General features: G+C 52.5%; 5 protein-coding genes across 5 annotated transcripts; 1 reads left to right on the top strand and 4 right to left on the bottom strand.

The window, feature by feature from the left end:
• Window positions 1-1,226: 1,226 nt before the first annotated feature.
• BZA05DRAFT_419993 (uncharacterized protein) lies at window positions 1,227-2,748 on the bottom strand (the record flags this gene model as incomplete). The annotated part of the gene is made up of 6 exons (XM_051485623.1): window positions 1,227-1,312; window positions 1,667-1,716; window positions 1,883-2,064; window positions 2,164-2,177; window positions 2,392-2,490; window positions 2,697-2,748. 6 exons carry the CDS (start codon window positions 2,746-2,748, stop codon window positions 1,227-1,229), a joined length of 483 nt encoding a protein of 160 aa, XP_051337933.1.
• A 634-nt stretch (window positions 2,749-3,382) lies between these two features.
• Window positions 3,383-5,483, top strand: BZA05DRAFT_88742 (S-adenosyl-L-methionine-dependent methyltransferase). Its single transcript, XM_051488752.1, has 10 exons — window positions 3,383-3,589; window positions 3,723-3,917; window positions 3,978-4,024; window positions 4,087-4,157; window positions 4,225-4,249; window positions 4,369-4,387; window positions 4,506-4,634; window positions 4,713-4,759; window positions 4,829-5,239; window positions 5,313-5,483. The coding sequence occupies exons 1-10, from the start codon at window positions 3,530-3,532 to the stop codon at window positions 5,371-5,373; spliced, it is 1,065 nt and encodes a 354-aa protein (XP_051337932.1). The 5' UTR covers window positions 3,383-3,529; the 3' UTR covers window positions 5,374-5,483.
• A 1,950-nt stretch (window positions 5,484-7,433) lies between these two features.
• On the bottom strand, window positions 7,434-12,084 carry BZA05DRAFT_88731 (Non-repetitive/WGA-negative nucleoporin C-terminal-domain-containing protein). Its single transcript, XM_051488751.1, has 5 exons — window positions 11,543-12,084; window positions 11,196-11,468; window positions 10,899-11,134; window positions 8,251-10,845; window positions 7,434-8,196 (listed from the first exon to the last, which is right to left on the bottom strand). Exons 1-5 carry the CDS (start codon window positions 11,856-11,858, stop codon window positions 7,588-7,590), a joined length of 4,029 nt encoding a protein of 1,342 aa, XP_051337931.1. The 5' UTR covers window positions 11,859-12,084; the 3' UTR covers window positions 7,434-7,587.
• A 99-nt stretch (window positions 12,085-12,183) lies between these two features.
• On the bottom strand, window positions 12,184-13,553 carry BZA05DRAFT_375636 (uncharacterized protein). Its single transcript, XM_051481796.1, has 2 exons — window positions 13,259-13,553; window positions 12,184-13,198 (listed from the first exon to the last, which is right to left on the bottom strand). Exons 1-2 carry the CDS (start codon window positions 13,409-13,411, stop codon window positions 12,329-12,331), a joined length of 1,023 nt encoding a protein of 340 aa, XP_051337930.1. The 5' UTR covers window positions 13,412-13,553; the 3' UTR covers window positions 12,184-12,328.
• Window positions 13,554-13,618: 65 nt separating this feature from the next.
• On the bottom strand, window positions 13,619-15,391 carry BZA05DRAFT_402917 (putative rRNA assembly protein Mis3). Its single transcript, XM_051484154.1, has 4 exons — window positions 15,164-15,391; window positions 14,538-15,077; window positions 14,138-14,281; window positions 13,619-14,083 (listed from the first exon to the last, which is right to left on the bottom strand). The coding sequence occupies exons 1-4, from the start codon at window positions 15,221-15,223 to the stop codon at window positions 13,784-13,786; spliced, it is 1,044 nt and encodes a 347-aa protein (XP_051337929.1). The 5' UTR covers window positions 15,224-15,391; the 3' UTR covers window positions 13,619-13,783.
• Window positions 15,392-17,019: the final 1,628 nt, after the last annotated feature.

The raw sequence follows: 17,019 nt of genomic DNA, 5'->3' as shown, positions 1-17,019 counted from the left end.
GTGGGATCCCATAGGATCCCATGGGATGGTGCGGTATGTATCACTGATCAGGCAGGCCGAACGGATTGTCGGGATCGTCTCCTGTGTAATTTGTAACACCTGCTCCCACCGCCAGTCCCATGCCAGTGCCAATGCCGATGCACTGCGATAATTGTTACCAACCTCCCGGTTTTGGGTTGAGTGCCAGCATGTGCCATGTGCCATAGAGTGTTCCACTGCTCCGCGGGATTGAAATAGTTGGAACTTGGGGGACGAGCGCCGGGGATGATTGCGCACACTTCACCCCGGCTCCTCCCCGCCCTCTCCTTGCTTCCGATGTAGAGTGCCTTCCTTCCTTCAATCCCTCCTTCGCTCCCTTTCCCCGCACCAGTGGTTTATTGTACTGTTCCTGGTACATATCCTTACGTACCCACATATACCGAGTATGAAGGTATGCACAGTATCTACCGCGGCTGTGCACCCCCCCTCCCATCCGCGCGCGGTTTCATCTGGAATCTGGGATCCTGTGCCGCTTCTCTTCTTCTTCTTATCGTTGTTATTGCCATCATCATCATCGTCGTCATTGTTGTTGCTGACAGCAAGTAAAACATGTCGGAGCCTGGGCCTACCCAGGTACTCTACGTCAATGAACTTGTTGTTTCCCCGCCGCGCCTCGCCGCGCCAATTGGCAATCACCCCACGCCATCCCATCCCAAAAGTACCACCCCACCCCACCCCATGCCATCCGCGTGGGCGGAACGCGCCGATACTCTACTCTAGGTATCTAGTTAAGATTGATTGATTGGGGGCCGCGCAGGGTATGTATTCTATTTCTCGTTCTCGCTCTCGTTGTTTCGTTTGCAGTTTGTACAAGTGAAGTGAGGGGGAAAACTCAAAAGGAGACGGCTGAATTCGAGGATAGGGATAGGCAGGGTAGGGGTGGGGGATTGGGGATAGGTGATAATGGGAAACGGTAAGATCCGGCAGTGTAGGAGCCTGGAGGTGCGTGGGCTGCATGAGATGAGGGGAAGGGCGTGGAAACTTGAAGATGAAGATGGTGAATGACCCGACGACCGTGCTGCTGGAGGTGGTTCTGGTGGTGGAGGCGGTGGAGGTGGCTTCCGAGACGAGACGACACCCGATGCGACTGCTCGGACCCTGATCACAAGGGCGTGCACGATGCGATTCGTTTTTTTCTTTCTGCAGGTGGGATACTATTCTACTGGCGAAGGGTAGCTATCGTTTGCTCACGATTGGATCGGCGGGATCGAGGGGTCGGGGGGAGGCCCAAGCCCCATCTCCTCCTTCTCCTCCTCTTCCGCAGCAGGTCCGTCTAGAGTTCTATAGTTCTCCGGCGTTATTGCTTGGTTAGAGATGGGGAGGGGAGGGGGAGGGAACACTGGACTGGGTTTTCCAGCACCATGGCACCGGGGGGGTGGGGACGGGACCACGGTCCACGGCGATGCGTTTACTCTAGCGCAGTCACGTCGTCGTCGGATGCTAGACTGTGCTAAACTTTAATGTGCCTTCGACTTGCATGAGACTTGAGTGGATGGAGCGAACGTGGACATGGACTCAGGCTCTCCTCCCCCTCTGGGCAAAAAAAAACATGGAGCAGAAAAGCATTGCGTCTTGGTCTTCTTCTCTCCGTCGGCGAGGTCCGTGGAGAGCATCCTCCGGTACTTACCAGCAGCCTCGATAGGTATGATATGTACCGGCATTGATATCTGGAAATGACTGTACGGGGGGGAAACTGCCATTTTTTCAGGGAGATATACCGGTACTTGCTTGTTACCACGATCGGCATTTACCTCCAGACCAGAAATAACTAGTATTTACTTGCCATCTCCGTGGAGAAAATACAGAGGGGGTCTTGACTCTTGACTCTTCTGTCGGTACTTACTTAGGAAGCCGACGAGAATTCTTGCCGTGCTGCTCCACTTTTTGACCACCACCACCAGGCACGAGTTGTTTCTGCTGGGCCCAAGACCGAGAGACTGGATAGGACTGGACTGGACACAACATGGCTTTGCCCGACTGCACTGCCGGCCGTGGCCGAGAGGTGGCGACTTTCACCTCGCTTCGCTAGCGAAGCGTGGCATCGCGTCTTTCGGTACCGTGGAATCGATTTCAAAGTTCTTCAGGACTTGTGTTTGGAAGGACCGCGGTCCTACCACCGCTCACTCCGGATCGTAGTCCTACATAAATACGTGGTGTACTACCTATACTCTATCTACGCAGGGACACCGATCCTACTCTACACTCCCTCACTTAGTCTGGATTGTGGTGTTTGACACCATCGCGCACACATCACACATGAATGAGGAATCCCACGAATCACGGCGGTGAACGCAGCCTACGTGGGAAGTGCATACTAGTAGTGCCGATTTCATCCTCACCCCACCCACTCACGAAAGTGGAAGTGAAGATCCGAGCGTGGAAAGTGCAGAATAGTCGACGCCGACGTCGGCGTCGGGCGTCGCAGGGTTTGGTTAGGTGGATATGTAGTGGCTGGTTTGTTTCAGCGCCTCATGCTGGGCACACCACACACCACACACCCACATACCCACCCGTTCGTCATCATCATCACCATCATCGTCGTCGTTCGCAGATGGAAAGGGACCAGCAATATCGGTTCGAAAAGTGGAAGGGAGAGGAGAGGGGGAGAAGCGGAGGGGAGCCTTGTTCGTCTCGGTCTCAGAACCGTACCAGCTTACCCGAAAAGAAAAGAAAAGAAAAGAAAAAAGTGAGCGAAGAAAGCGGGACCATGGTTAGATAACTCTACTAGCAGTAGTCGCTCGAAAATATGTGAGCATCTTTCCAGGGGGCCGGGGGCGCATATCGCGTGTCCCAGTTGACAAACCGAGTCTAACATCTTGCCCTGACCCAAATCCTCGGTTTTCCAGAGATCCCTGATCTGCATTCGACTCTCTCTCCACCCCCCTCCCCATCGTCCACTTAAGTAGTTGCGCCCGGCCGCTGGTATGTACACTTTTCCGCCGGGCGTTTGCACCAATCCCATACACACATCTCACATCTCTCGCTGGCGTCCTCGTCTTCTCTTTGCTACACTATATATCCCACACCCGTCACTGGCTTCCGAACGTACATACCGACACCTGGAACCCGAAATCCTACATACCCTAACTACCAACCACGGGCCCGCAGACGAGTGCGAATAGCTGCCACGTCCCACCGATTCCACGACGTACTGCATATTCTTTCCTTCAACCGACTCGTCATCGTACTGCAGTAGCTGCTGCCTTTCCTGCCTCCTACTGTCTGCCTACTCGCGCGGACTTGCCGGTTGTCTGCTGGTCTACCACCGTTGACACGTCGTGAAGAGCTAAATAACCATCCAACTGCAACTCCTACGTATCCGAGCCCGCCTCCACCCACCCAAAAAAAGAACTTTTCTTTGGGAAATCTGTGGCTTCCTCTTCTCTTTCTCGCTCTCTCCTTCTCGTCAGAATATATATCCCTATATATATATCTGCCCCGACTGCTTGTTTATTATCGTGCCCAATAATCATCATTTGACTTCCAAAAAATGGCGGGAATTGAAAACGTTACCAACACTGTCCCCTCGTTCGAAGATGCGGATTCGGAGGTGAGCTCCTGCCACCATTGCTTTTCCGGTCCATTATTGCCCCCCGTGTGACGAACACCCGCCGTTCCATTGCAATCGGGGGCTCCGGAGTACCCGTGATCTTCGATTGCTGACATACCGATTGTTGCGGCAGTATGCTTGGGAATACACTCGCAACGGAGACTACGACGAAGCCGACGACGCCGACGACAACTGCTCGTTGTTCAGCGTTGAAACCTGTTCCTCGGCATCCTCAATATCCCGCTCCTCAAACACCGCCAACTACCGCTTCGAAAACAACCGACGATACCAGTCGTTCCGTGAGGACTGGCCATTGCCGAACGATGAGGTAACTGCACTTGTTCCCGCCCCCCCTCCGACAAGTGGGCTGACTGGCATGTTGGCGTAGCAAGAGCAAGATCGCATGCAGATACTCGATCAGATGCTGTCTCTACGGTTCGTGCATAATATACCCCCGTGGCCATCCTATGCGTCGAGATGCTGACTGCCTGCGTCAGGTTAAATCAACAGTTACACTTGGTTCCCCTGGAGCAGCCCAAGAGGATCTTGGATGTTGGTACCGGAACAGGTGGGTTTACATTCCACGGGGCTCCCTTTCCCGCCTGAGCGGACAACGAACTGACATGTCATACCAGGTGTTTGGGCGATCGATATGGCCGAGTGAGTGATATATCTCCCCTTTCGAATTTGGTCTTCGCAAGACCCCCCCACCTTCCGGCCTTCTGGCTCTGGGCATGATCTCCGAAGATGATGGTGTGTTAATGTGTATTACCATGCAGCAAGTTTCCGAACGCTCGGGTATGTTGCTCTATTTTCCCCACTGACAACTATAACCGTCGGGATTTCTCCCCTGACACTCCATGTTGGTTGGGTGATACAGGACAATGGACAAGGTTAGCTGACAACCTGTTGACAGATCATCGGCACGGATCTCTCCCCGATCCAAGTGGCCGGTCCCGTCAACTGCACTTTCGAGATCGAAGACGCGAACGACGAGTGGCTGTACCCTCCCAACTACTTTTCGCTAGTTCACAGCAGGTTTCTGGTAAGTCCATCAGTATCGTCATCCCTCCTGCTGCTATGTGTCCCGCCGGATAACTGACCCCAACTCTGGAAATATTAGCTGGGCGGAATCAACGACTGGCCCACATTTTTCTCGGAAGCTTACAGGTAGGCTATTCTACACTCCCGCCCCCACCTGGCATCACATCCCCCACATCTTCTAACAACCTCTCTCAGAACCTTACACCCCGGGGGCTGGCTCGAGCTTCAAGACGATCCAGGCAAGCTATACACGGACAACGCCTCGACGCCGCTATCCACGCTGGCCATCACGCGCGCCACCAGCTGCTTCTCGTCCTTCCTCACCAGCCAGGGCCGCGCTAGCGGCGAGGAACTCTTCACCTTCGATGCGCTCATGCGCGCCGCCGGCTTCGTGGACGTCGAACTGACCCGCCACAACATTCCGCTCGGTGCTTGGTCGAAGGAAAGCGCCACCGAGCAGGAGATCGGTACCCTGAATATGCTCAGCGCTCTCGAGGGCGTCGATGCGTATATATTTGCGTGCGTGGACCCGGGCGAGGCGGAGGCCCTCGCCAGACAGGCGAAGAGGGATATCACAAACAAGAAATTGGAGCTGTACACGACTTTGTAGGCTCCCCCCTCCTTCCCTCACGATCAGAGAGGGAATCTCCTGGAACGAAGTATGCTAACAGTCTCGTAGCGTGGTGCTGAAAGGAAGAAAACCAGTGGGCTGCGAGACTTTACCCGCAGTCCACCCATGACCCCCCCTTCCACCCTCCCTTCACCCTTCATTTCCCTACTTCCTACCTATTCCTTTTCACTTTCTCCTTTTCTCCTTCTCTCTTTTCTATAGATGGATACCGGTGTTTTGTTTTTGTTTTTTGTTTTTTGGTGGGGCGGGGGGCAATCATATTTTTTAAAATTTCCTTTTTCCTTTTTCATTTTTTACGATCTACTACCTATACTATAGTTAACGACTGTCATTCGGTTGGGGCGGGTCTTTGCTTTCCATTTCTACTTACACATCTAATCATCGGCGGACGGCGGGAACTATTATTTATTTTTGGCTTGACGGACGGACGGACGGACGGACGGGGAGGGAATGGAAGGGACGGGAGGGAGGGATATGTAGGAAGGATGAGAGGGGAGGGATGAAGTGGGCGGACGGGCGGGAGGGACGGGAGGACGGGGCGTGCGGCGGTGGGTGTGGGGCGGGCTAGCCGGGAACATGAAACGAACTTGGAACGACAGAGAGAGATCTTCAATTTATTTCGCACGTACGAACTTGGAACGAGAGAGAGAGATCTTCAACTTATCTCGTATGCACGAACTTGGAACTACGTAGTACGGACACCACTGGACAGAACCATGCGCTTGCACGAGTGAGGCGGCGTGAGGCGGTACGAGAATGCGTGCTGGGAGTCTAGACCGCAAGATGATGTTGCAAGCCGACGAGGAGAAGGAGGAGGGCTCGCACCGTACATATGTCATCGGGCAGCGAGTAGCGGGCTAGGTACCCGAGCACCGACCTACACATGTATGTATGAACGTCCAGAGTATGTATACGCCGGACGCGCCAGGGAAATGGTGAGGATTCAACAGCACCTTGGGTCCTTAGGTACCAGGTAGGTAGTTCGTATGTTTCGTGCGTGGAAATGGAAACACACGCTGGCTGGCTGGCTGGCTGGTCGTGGATGGAGCTAGCTACTATAGCACCAAGCCAAAAATGCTTACATGTTCACACCGGATAGTTCCGTGGAAATACCGTGGGGATACCGTATGCGAATTGTGGAGTGTGCATTAGAGAGTTTGCTCAAAAACCAGGCTGTGACCCGGTTCTCTTGGCGCTCTGGACCCGGAAATTTGCGTTTTGTCCAGACGCAAATCAAGGGTATTTGCGTCTAGACAAAACGCAAATCCAGCCTTCCCACCAAATACCACCAACAACCACCATGAACTGTCGTCGCGTCCCATGTTCACGGTCAACGAGATTTAGAATGCCGTCATGCTCAGATTGTGCATAGGATATTGCTTGGAACCCAGAAAAAAGAGTCGGATGCCACCCAAAGACCAAAAGGATGAGGTTGGATAGGTACGCTTCTAGATGAAAATTGGAAAGCCAAAAAGACGTGAAATCAATGAACTCGCGATACGACTAGATTTACTGCAAGAAGTACTTGAGTACACGCAGAAAATCGAATTGAAGAACCCCGAAAAGACGTGTTGCTGCCTTGGTTGGCACACTGTTGATCTGTCGATCTTTTGAGCAACTGCGCAAACTCTCTAGACGAACTCACAACGATCAAGTGAAAACCAGGCTAAATTTGCGTCTAGACGCAAAGCGCAAACTCTCTATTATACCTAGAGTGTGGAGTGGTGCGATCAGCACTCTGTGCCGTATAGTACACGCCAATGCAGTGGGTAGTAATCGCTAGTTAGTGCCAGTGCCAGTACCAATGCCAGTATGCATACCCACGCCATACATAGACGGTCCGATCCGGTCGCTTCAATTCCCCATTCATGTGTACACCCGCCCTCCCCTCCTCTCCCCTCCCCATTCAGCATCTCCAGCATCTCACATCACATCACCTCACTTCACATCCGAGTATTGACACATAACTACAAACTGCCGCGAGCACAAGGGGACAAAACCCAATGCCAAAACTAAAACCATAACCAAAACACAGAAGGGATAATGAACGGGACGTCCAGAAGAATCTGCCAACAACTTCATATCGATATTCCCCACCGTCTTTCACCGCTACTAGGAAAAAAAACCAAAAAGAAAGAGAAGAAAGAGAAAGATGTGATATAAAAGAAATCGGAATCAGAAAACACAGATGTAGAAGAAGTAAAGAAGAAGTAAAAACCGAACCCCCCCCTCTGTATCTTCACTATAATACAACGACGCCCACAACTTTGAATTGCCCACTTTTCCCCTTCCTCCTCACCCTCACATACACATCGCAACCCCATTAATACCCCCTCCTCGCGATATCCGCCAACACTCTGTCCACTCTATCCGCCTCCGGGCCGACAGTGGGCAGTTGCGTCATCATCCTTCTAAGCGCCTCAGAAACTGTCTGTCCCCTGAAGCCCTCGGAGCTGCTTCCGCCCCGCTTAATAACCTTACTCCACCAGCGCTCCACCAGATTGACCGTGTCGACCAGGATCCGACGTTTCGCGAGTCCGCGGAATGGAACTTCGTCACGGTAGAACATGTCCACCAGCACGTGGAGGATCCGTTCTTCTGCTACTCCAGCCTCTATGAACGTGTCCACCACCCAGCCGTCGGGGCCGACGTCGCGCTGGTGCTCGAATGCATACCGCTCAAGCAGCGGGATCAGGTCGCCAGCCGGGAAAATGTATTCGCTCGACGCGAAACGGCTTCCCATGCTGCGGACTGTCTCGGCGACAACCTCAAAGGGCTGTGCTTCCCCCTGTTCGAGTGCTTGCGTGTGCTTTTGAGAGATTAACATCTCCCAGCACTTCTTTATGTCGGCGGAGCCGCGGTATTCGGCTACCTGGAAGATCGCCAGGCAAATGTCGTGGTAAGCATAGGGAGATGCGTACTCGTTAAACAGCTGGGATTCATATTAGCATTGATTTACCAAACAGGGGGGGGGTATGATAATTACCTTGCTGAGATCGATGATCCCCTTACCCAACTTGGCCTCAAGCTTAAACTTCTTCTCAGTTGATATCCGGGGGTCTTCGCGCAGCCTCTTCAACAGATCGTCTTGGATGACAGCGACGTCTAGCTCCTCCTGGATCGTCTGACCGAGCTCGTTCATCTTCCTCCTTGAGGCACCCGAGTACGAAGAATTGCAGAAGTTTCTCGCACGAGAGAAGAACTCGAGTCGCTTCTCCAACGTAAGCTGGAACTCGGAGATGGCAAGCTCGTGAAGAACTTCCGCCGCTTCGAAGAACCGCTCTCGCCGCGAATGGTATTGCCAGAGCAGTTCGCAGTGATCGAGTGATTCCGCGCCTCGGTATGTGAGATATCCAAGGACGTATGGGGAGTTGATGTCGAGCAAACGTTCCGCATAGGCACCGCCCTGGGAGTAAAGCCAGTCGTATAGGTGGTAGTGGAATAGCTCGTCGTCGGAGTTGTAGATCAGAGTCCAGGTCTCGTTTCGAAGACGCATTATGGGAGATGGAGCACCGTCAATCATCTCCGGGGATTGAGTGCTGAGTCGATCGAGGTCTTCTAGGATTGCGAAGATGAAGCCATAGCACTGGACGCGCTTGTGGTAAATCTCCGATGTCTCGTTCTCCACCGTTGGAGGCTCGGTCAAGAACTGCAACGTGATGTTTCCCCGATCTGCCTCCTTCGCAACCACAAGTGCCAGTTGAACCGCGCCTGGGTGATACTGAAGCTCCCGGAACTGCTGCACCATGTCCGAAAGGTTGTCCATTGTCAGACTAGCTGCGGTCTCTTCGAATAAGCGGAGACTCTCTCTCAAGAGCCTGTGCTTGACATCTGCGTCCTTCTCCGTCTTGGCCCTCTTGACTTGTTCCAGTGCCCTGAACACAACCACGTCATCAGCACTGCAGAAGGAACCGCACCTCCTTCTGAGAGCATCCGCAATCGTGTCCACATTCACTCCATGGGCGATGTTCCTGTTGACGATAGCGGTGACCAGTTCCTTGGCAAGATTCTGTCCCTGGGGAGTGGCGAAAAGGCCACCATAGGTCATGGTACCAACCAATTCTCGGCTCGCAGTGTCCAAAGAAAGAATGATGTCGGTGAGCTTATCCTCCAACAAGAACAAGACGAATGAAATGCCCTCGATCATACTCTGGTTTAATGTGACAAGCGCGTGGAGCATGCGGTGTTCCGCCTGGTTCGCCACTTCGTCAATTTTGCTGCCAGCAACCAGGAGACTGTCCGCACCAGACAAGCCCACGATGAAGCTCTTGTTTGTCCGGACAAAGTGATCAAGTCGCACAAGTTGGTCCTGAATCAACCTCAGCTTCGCCATGGGAACGCTCGAAACATATTCCAAGCCGCCGCCGGGGGTCCGAGATTCGCTGATAATGAACGCCTTCCATATACTCCGAACGATGCGGGCGAGGTAAAGTTGCAATCCTTCAGCGCGGCCCGAAACCTTGATGCTGTCAAGGCTAGGCACCCCGGAGGCTTCAAAGACATTATCAGCCCTCGGCTTACCACCGAATTCGATGAAGTACCTCCGAGCAAGATCCTCAATTTCCATGTCGCTAATCCTGGAAGCAGTCTGGGAGGCTGTGGAATCCTGGCTAGCACCGCAAGCGACAGCAAGTGCAGATGCACAACCTTCAGCGCGTCCATAGTCATTAAAAAACTTGCGAACTTCACCCTCCACACCGATTGTCGAAGCCGCACTGCCGTATCTCAGCAGCCCATCAAATACCTCCACAAGTCGTCGTCGACGATGTACAGTGACTCCAGAATTTGTGAGAATAGCGATTTCCGTCGGTGTCACGTCGTACTGCGTGGCGAGCTCATTTCCGAATCCAGGGGGCGATCGTTGGGCAGCAAAAGGCCCAGCGACAAGCTCAATGGACTCCACTCGAGAACCCAAGTCTGCGGTGCTTGCTTGCTCGGCAAGCTGCAGCCTTATGTTACCACCATCTGCGAGTGCCTGAATTTTCGCAGAATCCGGCGCAGCAAAGAGCAGCTCGTCCAGTGTGGGATTCCTTTCCATGAAACAGAAGAAGTATCCGGGTGTGAAGACCTTGGCTTTCCGCACATCGTTGTGGACTAAACCGTTGGGCGGGTATCGGATGTGGATAACCTGCATGCTGGTGGGGGCTGAGTCGGTGCCTCCGAAGCCGTATTCGGACGAAACAGCGCTCATAAAGAGCCGGCATCCAGACTTTGTAACGGCAATGAGATGTGTGCGTCTAGCTTGGAGGGCCGAGACCGGTGATATCGACACAATCGGGGTTTCGGGTCCCAATAGTGGAGTGTTTCCAACCATGACACGGATGTTTGCCAGAGTGTGCGAGAACGAATGCGAGAGACTCTGCACGAGAGCTCCATCGCCGCGCAAGTGGAAGACTCGTATTGTCGATTTCGAGGACAATGTGTACAGCAGATTCCTGGTATCGTCCACAACCATCTGCTTGACATTTTCGGTGTCTTTTGGTCCAGACGCCCATGCCGGCAGTCGGGGAGCAAACGCAGATGCGCTGCTTGTGGTGTGACAGATCTTTTGACATCGACCTTGGAACCATCGCTCTTCCGCCTACACACAAGTTAGCTAGCCTGTCATTCGCATCGAGGCACCGTTAAACTCACCTGGTAAGAAAATTCGTAAACTTCGTTATCTGTGTGACCGGCAAGGAAGATCCTTCCTGTCTTCTTGCTGCCTTCTATGATCGTAACGTTGATTCCCTTGGTTGGAATACTCATTCCGGTCTCAAATAGCGTGACGTCAAAGATCCCTCGCTGGTTTTGCGTTGCGTTCACACCAAGTAAAAACACATCAACCATTGTAGCCACAACGAGAATGTAGTTAACATTCTCAAACACGCCTACATAACGATTAGCGCTCCGGTGTCATCAACACTGCATCAGCAGACAGCTTCCCCGTACCTGGCTTTGGCTTCAGCATTCGGACCGCCGTAATCGTATTGGTCTGCTGCTCGTAGCCCATGAAACCGGTCTGCGTAGCATAATCCCACATGTACAGCCGATTGTCAACGGTAACCCATGCCTGCTTGATCTCCGGAAACAAGCCCATCAGCGTGTAACTTGTGACGCGGTTGTACTGTTCAAAGATGACATCTGGTATCGTGTAGCTATTAACGCGGACGAAAGGCTCCCAGGCATGCGCCGGGGCCAACTCATAGTCTTGTGACTGACCCTCTGATCGCCGCACAAACACACACCGCAGGTCAGCAGACGTCGGCCGGAGGCGGGAGTGACGGGTCGAAACTCACGCGATACGATGTCATCCAGCTGTGGATACCTCTTCTCTGCCTCTAGGGTCTCCTGGATGCTTCTTGCCGCCCGCTGAACGGGTCCAAGGTTGTCTGTTGTGCCTCGCGCAGGCGCTAGAGAGGAGTTGTTCGTTGTTGTCGTGGTGGTGGTTGTCGCTGTAGAGGTCTGGGAGCCTTGCTGTTGCTGCTGTTGCTGCTGCTGCAGTTGCTGCGATGGCGCATTGGCGGTGGTTTGGGTGCGCAACTCCGATGGAAGGTCTGGGTAGAGGTTCATCCCGCCGCCGGTGGAGACAGCAGGTGAAGATGCGCCGAACATGCCTAGGTGACGTTGACAGGCAAGCAGTCGTGTCGAATGGATGGGGATTTCGGTCGCGATTCGAAAAGTAGTCCGGGAAGCAGAGTTTAGCGATAGTGATGAGGGGGAGAAGTATGTAATGGGAAGTGGAGGAGGAGGAGTGGGTTTGGAGTTACGACTTTGTTGTTGTTAGTGTTGTAGGTCAAGTTGTGGATTCGCGATGTTTTCGGATGGGCGTCAACGCGCTGGCTTGGCAGAATGGTTAGAATGAGGCTCTGCTGGAGGCTTGTCGCGACAAGAGACCACGGAGACACTTGAGCATTTCGTCACATATTTCGTGCAGGGTGACCATTTTATATTACCCATGTACAATGGACTGAAAATCTACGATAAATTGTTTGAATCACAGGAGAATACAATGCAGTCAGGAATCTTCTAGCTTTTATTGTGATTTTGTCCGCACCCTCCCACTCTCAACATGATTCTCCAACTTAGGTGGCCTTCTTAACACCGGCCGCCTCGCGTTCCTTCTTTCTCAGAGCCCTCTTGCGGATGCTGGCGTGCATATCCCTGTTCTTGGCCAACACGATTCCGTTCCAAACACCCAAAAACTCTTGAATAGCCCAATGCATGACACCGTGGCTCCAGAACGGCGTCATGGTACCCGCCATACCACCAGCAGTGCCCTTGAGTCCGATCTTTCCGAGAGTAGCCTTGACGAACTGCTTGGGGTTGGGAATCATCATGCTCGACTTGCGAATCTTGCTCATCGCGCTGGTGATCAGGTATCCGATGACGAGCTGAGTCTCGACACCGTGGGGCTTGAGCTCGGCACCGAGCGCGGTGGACCAGTGCTGCAGGAATGCCTTGGAGCCAGAGTAGGTGGCCAGGAGAGGAGTCGGGAGGAAACCGCCGAAGGAGCCCATGGTGAGGATCAGGCCGCGGCGACGCGCAACCATGCCGGGAGCGACGACCTTGGTGACCTTGAGAGTTCCCTTGACGTTGATGGTGATGATGTCTTCCATCTCGACGTCTTCGGTCTCGAGAAAAGGCACGGGCATGTCGTGGCTCTTGCCGACGTTGTTGACAAGGACTGCGATGTCCAACCCTTCGACGAGTTCGGCCAAGCGCTTGTAGTCGGCGGCAGAGTCCTTCGCAAAGTCCATGGCGAGGGTCTTGGTTTGCACGCCAGCGAACTTGGAGGATATCTCGGTAGCGAGGGCATCGAGCTTGGAGGCGGTGCGAGAAACGAGGACAATGTTGAAGCCTTTCTGAGCGAACTGGAGTGCAAACTCCTTGCCGATACCGTCCGACGCTCCGGTGATCAACGCCCAGGAACCTTTGGGTCCATACTTTCGCAGCTGTTTATCCGACGCGTTAGCTCGTCAATCGTTGGCGAGGTTAATCAATCGGAGACTTACGTTGGTTCCGCTGAGGACGAACAACGACAGGAAAGCATTGGACAGCTTGAGGAGCGAGATGACGAGAGTGGCAGCACCGAAGAAGGCGAGAGTGTGAAGGGTGCAATCACCGACGAGGCCGTTGAGGCGGGCGTAAAGTTCTTGAACCGACATGACTGAAGATCAATGGAAGAGAACGAAGAACAAAAGTAAAACGCCAGTAGATACTCTAATTCTCAACACTTTGGACAGGGAAGGGTTGGCGCCAAGTGTCAACACCGTGGCAACGTCCTTCCGTGCCGGTGTATGTAGTGCGGTTGGATTGGCATGTGTCGCACACGATTTTCACTCACGTACACATATCACGAAGATCCGTGAATTGCGAGGGCTCAGACAAAAACAATCAATTAAGGCAAATCAATTTATGTAAGCCAGCAGAAACAGTGAAATTCGCTCAGAAACGCCATATGCAAAAAGAAGTAAAAAAAGTACAAATCTCCAGGAAGTCGAAAAATGCAAGAATGACGAGAGTGTAAGGCACAGGAACTAATCGTCGGACTCGTCTATGACAGTCTCTTTTCTCTTCTTCTTCTCTTCCTTACGGGCTTTGCGCTCTTCCTTTGTCTCGCCTTCTCGCTTGCGCTTCTTTGACTTCTTCTGGTCGCCCTCTTCCGTGGGAGGAATGAAGTCTTTCTCGCGTTCCACTTGCTTCTCCTTCTGCTTTTCTTTCCTCTTATCTTCTCGATCCTCGCGGGCAGCACGTTCCTTTGCCTGCTTGGTAAGGAAATACTCTCCGCTCTCAATTTGCAGGTCCACCTTGGACTTCTCTGGTGCTGGAGGGAAGGGCTATAACAATGTTAGATACCAAGCACTCAAATCATCAGCAAAGGTTTTACATACCGTGTAAACTTTCTTGGACTTATCGGTAATCTTGGCCGGTTTCTTGCGCTGGACATTGCGCTTCTTGAACTGAGGAAGGAAACGACTCCAATCCTCGTTGGCAAGGGCAGGGTCTTTGGCGAGCTCACGCTTGATCATGAGTTCCTGTGATTACTGTCAGCATCTTTACTTCAAGAGATGTGGGGAAATCAAGCAGCGATGAAGGGGGCATGGGTATCAGAGCTGAAAGTCGTCTTCAATGCCAATGATCAAAAAGGCTAAGACTCTTCCTATCATATGATTTTATAAAAACTCATCATGTAAACCCCCTTCTCTCCGAAGAGAAAAAGAAAGAACGAAAGAACGAAAGAACGAAAGAACGAAAGAACGAAAGAAAGAAACGCGAATCTTTGTTGCTCACCTTGATGTGGTAAATCGGATGAATATTCTTCATGCAATCCTCAATCACTCTCCGCAACTCCTTCAGGCCTTTGTACCCACCCATGCACGACACCGTATTTCCTTGGACGAGGATGTAACATCCAGTCAAGAGTTCCAGAGCCTTCAGCGTACTTCCATTGGGGCCCAGAATTCTCTGTCTCCGCTTCGCAAACTTTGACCGATTCCGCACCATGCCATTGATCTTGATGATATCCATCGCCATATCATCCTCAAGGATCTTGACCGCCTGGGGGACGGGCACTGACCGGGCCAACAACCGGATCAGATCGCGCGCCTTCAGGATCGCGCTCGGATCGTAAGTTTTCCTCGTGGTCTTGACGGTCATGGAGCCATCGATCAGATCCAGCTGGCAAGCGATGAACATCTTCTCGAGCGAGCGGGTCACCAGCGGCCACGCCTGGCGCAGGTACGTCTCCCGGTACTTGGGAAACTTCACTTGGAAGTCCGATTCAACTTGGAAGGGCCCGCACTTGGCATCTTCCGGCTTGAACTCTTCAATCTATTGTAATGATGTTGCGTGAGCACTATGAAGTTTAGAAACGGCTGACGTGGGGGAGGGGGAGAGAGGGTGGGGCGCGAGCGAACCTTCCACTTGTCGATGTCGTCCGTGTCCCACGGCTTGTCCACATTGTGCGTCGACGGCATTGCGAATGTAATCAAGTATCAAGTAAAGGGTATATGGCAGAAACAGTGCGCTGAAGAAAAGATTCGCGTGCAGTAGAAGTGGTGATCTCAGCGGCGGTGGTGGTTTTGTTTGTGGTTGTGGTTGTGGGTGTTAGTGGTCAGGAACCAAGTGATAGCGAAAGGAAAAAGGTTCAGTTGAGATCAGAAACTTTGTCTGCGCCAAGGCGCTATGCAAAGACTTTTAGCCGCAACGAGTGAGTAATCATGGTTCATACCACGTGCTCGAGATGAACTTTCCGCGAGTGACGCCACATGATATAGCTCGACCACGAAAAACCATCCTGCGGCTACTACCAGTAGTGGAGCCCTAGCTTATTATCCCGCGTAACGGGGATAACTACGAGTTGAGGGCATACGACGACCGAGGGTAATCGTCGTGACGACGCGCTCCAGATCCCATCCAAAGGCAGCTGCCAACGAATCTGAATAGCACCGGTCAAATTACCAAACATCAGGAAGAAAAGAAACCCACCCGCCTCTCTCTCTCTCTCTCTTGCATTTTCAAGTTCCCATCGTGGCTGTTTCCAAACTCTCGCGCCTTACATTGCGTTTTACGCCGCCTAGTACAACTTTAAATTTTACAGGACAAGCGCCAGCCGCCACATGGACTCTGGAGAGCCAAAAACTGCACTTTGTGCGCACATCCGCGGGCTGTAGGCCGCCGGAGGTCGCGCATCACACAACTACTCGTATGTAGGTGTTGAAACTGAGAGCAGAACTTGACTTAATTGGAGTAATTATACGGGAAAGATCAAAAAGGAGACTGCTTATAAAGGCAAACGAGCTCGTGTAAACAACGGGATGAAGCATCAGACTGAGGATGGGACGATAACTAGCCGTCGCCAGACTCGGACTGGGGGCTTGAGGAGGCTTATTCTGGTGGGATGCCAGGGACAATACTAAGAAGTTACGAAGGCTATGAAGACTGTATGCAACGATGTGAAGGGACTGAGAAAAGTCACTGTGGCGAGCCCACGAGCTCCGTTTCGTGTCCGCCCTGGCCAGTCGAGGTAGAAAACCCCCCGGGACCGACCAGTCCGATGCGGCACCGACCACAGGCAATAGGACGCATAATATCAACCGTAGGTATGCTAGGTACATACAAGTGACAATCCATGAGGCAGTTTTGATATTCAAATGCCGTACTAGGTAGTAGAGTACCTACACCACGGCTGGCTGGCGCAGACATCGAGGCGAGAATCGTCACTTGGACTTGGAGATATGTAGGTACGGCGATGCACTAGATAAGGTGGAAAGTCGGTGAGAGGTCGGTTGGAGATTCCGGGTTGAGATTGAAAAGGTGGCAGATATTTAAAGCATTTTGAAATGGGCGCGTAACGTGTGAGTGCGCGGATACCCGAATGCTAGAGTATTATGTAGGGCACATACATGTTACGGGCCGTGTCGACGTAAAGTACGGTATCTATGGGCTGCATTATACATAAGGTGGTGTCGATGTCGGTGACGCCTCGTTTTTGTCTTTATTTTTGTTTTTTTGTAACACTTTGCATGAGCCGCGGCGGTGTGATGACCCCCGCACCCTGGTTCAAAGCCTTATAAAACAGGGAAGGCTGCGGATCACTTCTCCGGAATACTACCTAGTGGGTGCTGGTGGCGGCTGAGTCACTGAGCCACGAATGTGGCTTCCTTCCGTAAGCCATGCACGGACCATCACAGTGATTTACACATATTAGTAAAGTGCATTATTCTCGGGACCTTGGACACCTACATGCCTAGATACTGTATCGAGATTTTAG

This window comes from Tricharina praecox (assembly GCF_024521635.1).
Source record: "Tricharina praecox strain CBS 144465 chromosome Unknown BZA05scaffold_18, whole genome shotgun sequence".
Classification (NCBI taxonomy): Eukaryota; Fungi; Ascomycota; class Pezizomycetes; order Pezizales; family Pyronemataceae; genus Tricharina; species Tricharina praecox.
The sequence above is the reverse complement of the archived record's forward strand: the minus strand, read 5'-3'. Positions and strand labels throughout refer to the sequence as shown.